Source organism: Humulus lupulus, chromosome 5, assembly GCF_963169125.1.
Source record: "Humulus lupulus chromosome 5, drHumLupu1.1, whole genome shotgun sequence".
Taxonomy (NCBI): domain Eukaryota; kingdom Viridiplantae; phylum Streptophyta; class Magnoliopsida; order Rosales; family Cannabaceae; genus Humulus; species Humulus lupulus.
The window spans coordinates 6,891,838-6,900,808 of NC_084797.1; the positions used below are offsets into that span (position 1 = coordinate 6,891,838).

General features: G+C 36.8%; 1 protein-coding gene across 1 annotated transcript; it reads left to right on the plus strand.

Annotated features, from left to right (window-relative positions):
- The first annotated feature begins 252 nt into the window (after window positions 1–252).
- On the plus strand, window positions 253–765 carry LOC133778779 (uncharacterized). The gene has a single exon (XM_062218803.1). It carries the CDS (start codon window positions 253–255, stop codon window positions 763–765), a length of 513 nt encoding a protein of 170 aa, XP_062074787.1.
- Window positions 766–8,971: the final 8,206 nt, after the last annotated feature.

Here is an 8,971-nt window from a genome sequence, read left to right on the forward strand (position 1 = left end):
ATGACCCAAGAGATGGAGAGGCAAAATATTCAAAGTAGTTAGTCAGGTTCGGAATCTGCTTCTAGTGAAGGTTCTACTGCTAAATCAATACAGTATCAGGTTATGGATAAAGTCCTTGGGTCGAGGTCTGATTATCAAATAGGAGTGGGATACAGGCCTAGAGGCAAAGGGAAGAAATCAGCATCTAGCTCCACAAGTCGAAGTTCAAGCTAAACTCAGTCACAAGTTCCTACTAATGTGACTCCAGAGATGATGGGAGTTTTGGCTGAGATGTGGGTTAAGATGCGTGATAAGGTCGAGTCAGGAAATTTTCAGACTGATTCTTCCCTCCATGACCCACGCTATGAAAGTTTATTGCAGCAGTTCTTACCTTCTCAACAACAAGGTAGTACATCTAATCAAAGCCCGGGGACGTCGTCGATGCCACAGAAACCACAACAAAATTCTCCAAACATATCTGGTGGTTCCTCTCAGTCGCCATTTTTTAATTATATGTTTGGACTTTCTTCCCAGTTTCCTCAGACACAACCTATGGGAAGTCAGTTTGGAGGATTACCGCAGCAGCAGCAACAACAACAACAACCTATGTATGGTCAATTTGGGTCGTTCATGCAGCAGCAGCCAGTATATCCTCATTATGGAGGATCGACACAGCAGCCCGTTTATAATCAGCAGTACTACACTTCTCCAAATCAACAACAACAGCAGTCTCCTTTGATTCGCCCACAACCTCGGCCATATTATCCTTCGCCGCCAGCACCATAGTCTCATGAAGGTTTGAGTCGAAGCACGAATGTTGAAGATTTTTTAAATGAAACTTTTGATGAAGACAATAATAATTAGTTTAGGTTTTATTATTTATTATTAAATTTAAGTGTATGTTTTTTTTTATTTTGAAAAGACAATTTTAGTATTTTAAAGTTGTATTTTTAATTTGGATATTAATTTAAATAATATTGATTTTATTTCTAAATTTTTTTAATTATAAGTTTAGTTTTTTAATATTAATTATATATAATTTATAAAAATTAATTATTTTTTTAAATATATTTTACAATTACCGGCGGAAACCGCCGGTAATAATGTGTCAGACGTGAATTCTGACCAAATTATTGCCGGCGGGAGGCTAGTTCCGCCGGTAATAACGACTTTTAACGACCGGTTTTTACCGGCGCATTTTTGCCGGCGGAGACTGCCTGTAAAAGTATTACCGGCGGCTTTCCTGACTATTGCCGGCGGTTTGCTTCGCCGGTAATAGCTTGTTTTCCTGTAGTAATTTAACATTTTTAATAATTATATTTTCAATTTTATTAATTATCTTTAAACTTTCAAAACCATTATATTTTTAAATATAATGATAATACCATTTGTTTGGTTTTTTTTCCAACAAAAAAATAATAATAATTAATTTGAGGCTTTTCAGTAAGGTATTAAGCATATCATTTAAGAACTCAAACATAGGAGGAGGATTCTTCTCAGCACCCGAAAAAGGAGCACATCAGTGCACCTTTTGGTGTTTTTAGCTCAGGAAGTATTTTCGGTGATTTTTTTTATGAGCGTGTTATTTAGAGTATTCTGCAAATTTTCATAAAATTTCAAATAATTTATAGTACCGAAAATAAGTTTCAACCAAGTTACATTCCACACGCATAAAAAAACAGTCACGAGTGTAACAAACTATTTGAACTTTGTTTTCTACACTATAAATTGTTCGGAATTTTCTGAAAATTAATAGGGTGTTTCAAATAACTACAATATACACTGTCATAAAATAAAATTTGCGTCGAAAATAATTTTGGAACAAAAAACTAGAGGGGGTGCGCCATTGAACTCCCTATATTATTTAGCTTCACATATTATTCCATAATATTACTAATACTATTATTGTGTTAGCCGCCATTTTGTTTTGTTTTGTTTTGGTTTTTTTTTTCTTTGGAATTTTGAACCAAATTATCTTTAATGTGCGTACTATATTAAAAAAGGATAAGTTATTGTACTTGTCCTCCATACATAGTTGAGTGGACTTAAGCATACGGAATATGGAGGTACGTAGAAAGGTCCAATACCAATCCTTCACCTCCTCAAATTGCAATTTTGTTTTGTTTTTTTGTTAATAGCCGTGGTTTTTTTTTTTTTTTAAATGGTATTGGTATTACATTATTGTTAATATTATATGTATATATAGGCTTTGTATGTATTCACGTTATTGCCTAAAAGTATGACTAGTCACGCAAAAAAAAAAAAAACTTGTAGTATCCATATATCAATAAAATAATAATTTCTAATATATGTTTTTAAGCCTCGCCTAGAAATTTAGTCATTTCGGACCGATTCAATGGTCGAATTGCCACAATCGGTATTCCAAAATCAAGAGTTTCACTATCCACATCATTTGAACACAATTTGCCTCCTCCAAGCTAATCTCATACAAGGCAAACCATCAGCTAACTAGATTACTAAGCATATGATTTGACACATTTTACTATGTCTAGTATCACTAAGTGTACAAATATCTTTCAATATCATACTTAGTCATTTGAGAGCCCTACTAAGAAGGAAATCACACAATTGGTACTCATAGTTCGCAACCTTTAATCTAATTCATTATTGTTTGAGAACTAACATAGGAAACCATCTTCGAATGAGATTATTTGCTATGAAATTTGAAACGTTTGACAATGTGTTGTGTCTCTAATTTTAGAAGCATCCCCTAATATCCGTCTTAGACACTTGGGAGCCCTACTAATGAATGAACCACATCATATGTACTCACAAATCGTAAAATCCAAGGTAATCTCTCAAAATTTGAGCACTTATTTGGTTATCTACTAATTAGGTTACTAGGTATGAGATTTGAAACATTTGACTATATATAGTGTCACTAATTGTACTAACATCCTCTAATATCCAACTCAACGACGTGTTACATTCCTACTAAAGAAGAAACCACATCATTTGTTCTCATAATTCCCAACATAAAGCTAATTTCTCTGAATTTGATAAATAATTTGGTAATTATCAATTAATTAGATTGCTAGGTATGAGACTTGAAACAGTTGACCATGTCTAGTGTCACTGATTGTGCTAAAATCCCCTAATATTTCACTTAGTCACTTGAGAATCCTACTAATAAAATATTTAAAATTTAATAACAAAATAAAATACTAAAAATTAGGGATGTAAATGGGGCGGGTCATCCCTGCCCTGACCCACTAAGCTCTCTCCTCGATTCAACCCGCTCCGTTAAGACTTTTGATGCGGGTCAGGTCAGACCCGTCCCGAATGTGATGGGGCGGGTCAGACCCAACTCAGCAAAGTTTTATTTTCTTTAATAAAAGAAAAACTATTTTTTTTTAAATGTTACAATATAAAAAAATGGTTTAAAAATGTGTCATACTAGAAAGAAATGAGTTGCCTAAGAAATTTTTATAAATTGTCTTGCATACTAAAATAAAATAAAATTTAATATACTTCAAAATAAAACATCAATTTTCTCTTCATTCTCTCTTATATATACTTTGTCTTATTATATATATATTTGGATCATGGACCACCCTAAATAGTGGTAGCAAATTGATTTTTTTAAAGAAACTTATTTGATTACAAAAAACAACAACAACTGGGTCGAGTCGTAATTCGACCCGCTTCAATCTCTAACAGGTCAGATTGGATCTTGACTCGCTCCATTATTGCCTTGCGAATATCCGGATCGGGGGTTGCCCTTTCAGGTCAGGGCTCCGACCCGCCGGATTTTTTTGCCATCCCTACTATAAATGAAACAATATTATTTTTGGGTGTGATTTGTTAAAAAGAACAATATTTAACAATCTAACTAAAACAAAGATTAAACACATGAAAATAAAAGACAAGAAAAACATTAGTAAAAGTTAAAGACAACAAATATATATATATAGTTCTAACTATGAAATTTAAAACTAACAAAATTCTATAAAAACAAAATAAACCTATAATTATAATAACTTATAAATAAATGACAAAATTTAAATACTAAACAAAAATTAAATAAAAATAGATAAATTAGAACAATAAACCTTTATTTGTGAATAATATTTTATTTTATCTCAAATTGAAAACCCAAAATTTGAATTTCCCGCTCAAAGGTTCTTTCAGTACATATTGCACCATGTAGAACCAAGTGCTACGTATAGGCTATAGATTACGGAGAATCACTTGTAGTTACTTCATGGAATACAATATTGCTTAGAAACTGCCTTCTGGCTTTTTGTGGAAGGCGATAGTTTTCTTAAGTAAAGCACATGTTGCTCAAGGGAAGTAGCGTGTAATATTACCTTAGTTCATTTAAACAAACTCCACACACATTTAAGAAACAAACCACAACATTGGTGTACACAATTTGTAACCTCCATGAAATGCATTACTATTTGAGAACTTACTTTGGTAAATATCCCACTATTTAGGTTACTAAGTATGAGTTGTGGAAAATTTAACTATGTCTTGTGTCACTAATTGTATAAGCATCCCCTAACATCTCGCTTAGTTATTTGGGTGCCCTACTAATGAGGAAGCCAAATCAACTCATTAATCGCAATCGGCCTCTAAGCTAATCTCTCATAATTTGAGACTAATTTGGTAAACATAAAATAATTAGGTTAGTTATGAGATTTCAAACATTTGGCTATGTTTAGTGTCACTAATATCCTACTCAGCAACTCGACATCACAAATAAAGAGGCAACCACATCCTTTGAACTCATAACTAACAACATTTAAGCAAATCTCTCTGAATTTGATAAACAAGGTTACCATCCATTAATTATGTTACTTGGTATGAGGTTTGAAACATTTGACTATGTCTATTATCATTAATGTACTAACATCCTCTAATATCCTACTCGACAACCCTACCAAAAAGGAATCCACATCGTTTTTACTCATTATTCGCAACATCCAAGATAATCTCTCACAATTTGAGAATAATTTCGTTACTAGGTATGAGATTTGAGACATTTTACTATGTCTATAGTCATTAATTATATTAACATCCTCTTATATCCCACTCAGTTTGTTGGAAGCCCTATCAACGAGGATATCAAATCATTTGTACTAACAAGTCTTAATATCGAACTAATTAATCTTTCGTAATTTGAAAATTAATTTGGTAACGATTAGGTAACTAGGTATGAGATTTGAAACATTTGACTATGCCTAGTGTCACTAATTATACTAATATCCTTTAATATGCTACTCAACCACTCGACATCCCTACTACTGAAGAAACCACATCCTTTGTACTAATCATAATTAGCAATATTCAATTTAATTTGTTATATAATTTGTGAGCCATCCATTAATTAGGTTGCTAGGTATGAGATTTGAAACATTTCACTATGTCTATTATAATTAATTGTACTAACATCCTCTAATATCCTTGTTGACCGTGTTTCTGGCCAACGACGTGAGAACGTAAAAAACGATGAAACCTTCAAGAGAAATAAAACGACACAGACGGGTTTGAAAAGAAAGTAAATAACACACACAATTTTTATAGTGGTTCAGCCCCAATATGTTGGTAATAGCCTAATCCACTTAGAGTTGTGATTATAGATCTGTACTCAAGATCAGATGAACTGAGCCAACTGAGTTTCTTCAGTACAGATTGCAAGAATATAAGAATTCTTTCAGATACAAGCACTTTCTCTCTCTAGAAAACTCAGACCCAAAATTTCACAAAAGTCTAAAAAGAAGAAGAAAACCCCTTCTGATCTCATAAGCCATATATTTATAGGCTTAGGATCATACATCTGATATGCCCTAGAATCGAGATATTTTATTATTCTTATTATATTTAAATTACAAAAATATTCAAAATTTAACAGAACACCAACTTTGTGGGAAGAATGAGAGATTCCCGCGTGTGCCAAGACCGGTTCTTGTTGAAGCCGTTTCTGGGAATCTTGACTTAGTCCTCCTCTATCTGGTCGACCCATATCTCCTTCAAGCTGGTCGAACACACCTCTACTGGATAGTCATGCACTTAGCTGGTAGGATATACACTTGCTGGTCGGACATGTGCATGCTGGTAGGACATACACTTGCTGGTAGGAACACTTGCTCGTAGGACATGCAAGTGCTGGTCGGACACATGCATGCTGGACTAACATGGCACTCTGGTCTAGCATGCCATGTCTCTCGTCTAACATGGCACTCTGGTCTAGCATGCCATGTCTCTCCTCTAACATGGCACTCTGGTCTAGCATGCCATGTCTCTCGTCTAACATGGCACTGCGGTCTAGCATGCCACTCTTGGGCAGCAATGTCACTCCTGGGCAGTAATGTCGTGACTGGTCAGACAAGGTCATGCCTGGTCGATCATGACACTTCTCAAGCCAGTCAAAATTTTATCACAACTCTGAGGAGTCAATGTATTTATTGACTATTTAATGTGTCTTTTACGGACCATGTACTGCCACTTGTCACCTCTATTGCCACGTCATCGATCTCCATTTTTTGGGGATAATATTTGCCCCCCAAGTTTATTATACGATTTTTCTCGTATGATAAACTTTTCTTCTAGAAAAATATTCTTGAGGTCATTCAAAAGCTCCCATTCGGTTGATAACTTTCACGTAAACTCCCACGACAGATCTTGTCTTGTGATTTCTTCAAATTCTATTTCTTGATATAATGAAAACATAGGCCCCCTTTTGACTCTCTTTCAATTATCCCTTTGTCTATTTTGCAAAATCATCATGGTATAGAGACAGGTTGCTGAGTATCCTCAATTTGGTTGCGCTAGGATTACATGCGTCCGACCAGGCCTTTTGTCTCTCCTCGGACATGCGTCCGACCAGGCCTTTTTGTCTCTCCTCGGACATGCGTCCGACTAGGCCTTTTGTCTCTCCTCGGACATGCGTCCGACCAGGCCTTTTGTCTCTCCTCGGACACAAGACCGTTCAGATGCCAAGCACATCTTGGCTCCTCGGACACAAGACCGCTCAGATGCTAGATGTTCGACCGGACATACAAGGGTGTTAGCGTTGGGCTCCTCAGATGCATCTCTCGGACACAGGTGCGGCAGAAGCACCTCGGACTGGCACAGCCGCTCGGACGCATCTCCTCCAGCCACTCCGACATCAACCTTGAATGCATGGGCTGCCCGGACTAGCACAGCCGCTCGGATGTAACTCCTCCTGGTCAGACGTAGCACCTTAGGAACCAAATTTCTGGGCCTAGATCCTTGGACATAGGCGAGATGGTCCTCGGATCAACATGCATCCGATCGGCCATCTCAAGGTATGCTCGGACACCACATTTTTCAAACACTTAAAGCACCTTTAGGCACTCTTAGGCATTTTCTTGGGCACATGGCATAGCCATTTAAGCATGCCTTATCCCTCCGAACACCATCAAAACACCTTGTTCGAATCTCCCATAATTATTTTGAGAGATTGATTTCTCTCAATCAATCTTGGTGAAAACTTGACTTCTCTTCTCAAATAGAAATAGGAATTAAGTTTTGGTACTTAATATACAGTCCTTGTGGGAACGATTTCACTTACTCTTTATTACTTGTTACGATTACGTGCACTTGCGTATCGATTTTACACAACACCTAGTTCCTCTTTCAACCCTCGGCCGTGGCGACTGAGCAACCGCATATGTACACATCGTCACCTAAGCTCTCCAACTAGAGGATGGTCCAGCTTTCTTTTGCCTTTACCTGCACCACATAACACCCGTGAGCCGAAGCCTAACAAGAAAACTTAATATGCTCATGAAAAATAATAACATATCATCAAATCATAAGGCACACGCCTAGCAAATATAGCCCTATTCAAGCAGGCAAACAAATTCACGTAATGATGGGCATCCAGGATAAGGAATCCTGCCCTCTTGAGTGGATGACTATCAAGTCAATCTCAATCAGATAAGTGATTTAACAGTAGTGGTTCTGGTAACCATACCGAGCTTATAGCCCTAAATAGAAGAGTGACAGTGTTACAAGTCGCTAAGGTGGGTTCCGTTCCCTTTATAAATAAGTGATCCTTTCACTAGCTTAAACAGGATAGGTGCATGATGATTAGTCACCAACATAACATTCCTCATGACCAGAAAGTCATAACCATGGGATACTGCTCCCTAGCCATGTGACAAACCGTCACCTAGGCCTTTGGCCCTGGCTCTGAGTAACTAGTCTTAAACTAGACAAGTGCTTATAAATTTCATCGAACTTAAGGTCGGTCTAGCATTAATGCTCCTAGAGTCATTAAATGCTAATATCGATTATATCTAATATTTTATCGGCCCTACGTTCAAGACGCTAATGCCGTTTTCGGCTCTTAGGTCTGTGATACTCGACCAGTGCCGACCCTGACTAGTCAGTGCCATACAAAAGTAAGTAATGCTACCAAACATATATCATATGTCAAATATCCAACACAGGGCATTCAGCATGCTTACTTAACAATTGCTAGCACAATTAGGATCATGCATAAACACAGAGACTCAACCTCTGAACAATCTCATATTCAATATTCACAGCATGCCCTAATCACATGTTTCTCGTGCATCACATGCATCAGATTTAGACATCCAACATGCATCAAGAATAACTTACATATACACAGGGGGCAGTTTTCTTACCTTTGGTTCGAGCGAGAATTAGAACAAGAACAACCCTTGAGAACGATCGATCCTTTAATCCCTTAGCGGTCACCTAGTTATAACCAAATACAATCTCCGATTAATGAAAATAAAAAAAGATAGGATCTTGATCTAAACCCCACTCTCGGGACCCCGAAATGTACCCACACGGTGAGTAGATTCGATCCTGGGCTTTAAGGATTGAAACCCCGAGCCAAAAACCCTTAAAAACACTCAAAACGAGATTCTGGAAAAACAGAGTAGCACTACAACACTGCTCAATAGTGCCCCAGCGCTATACTCAGAACCCCAAACCGCCCAAACAAATCTTGTGTAGCGCTATAGCG

Coding starts and splice junctions, on each gene's coding strand:
- LOC133778779 (XM_062218803.1), top strand. CDS start 253: ATGGGAGTTTTGGCTGAGATGTGGGTTAAGATGCGTGATAAGGTCGAG.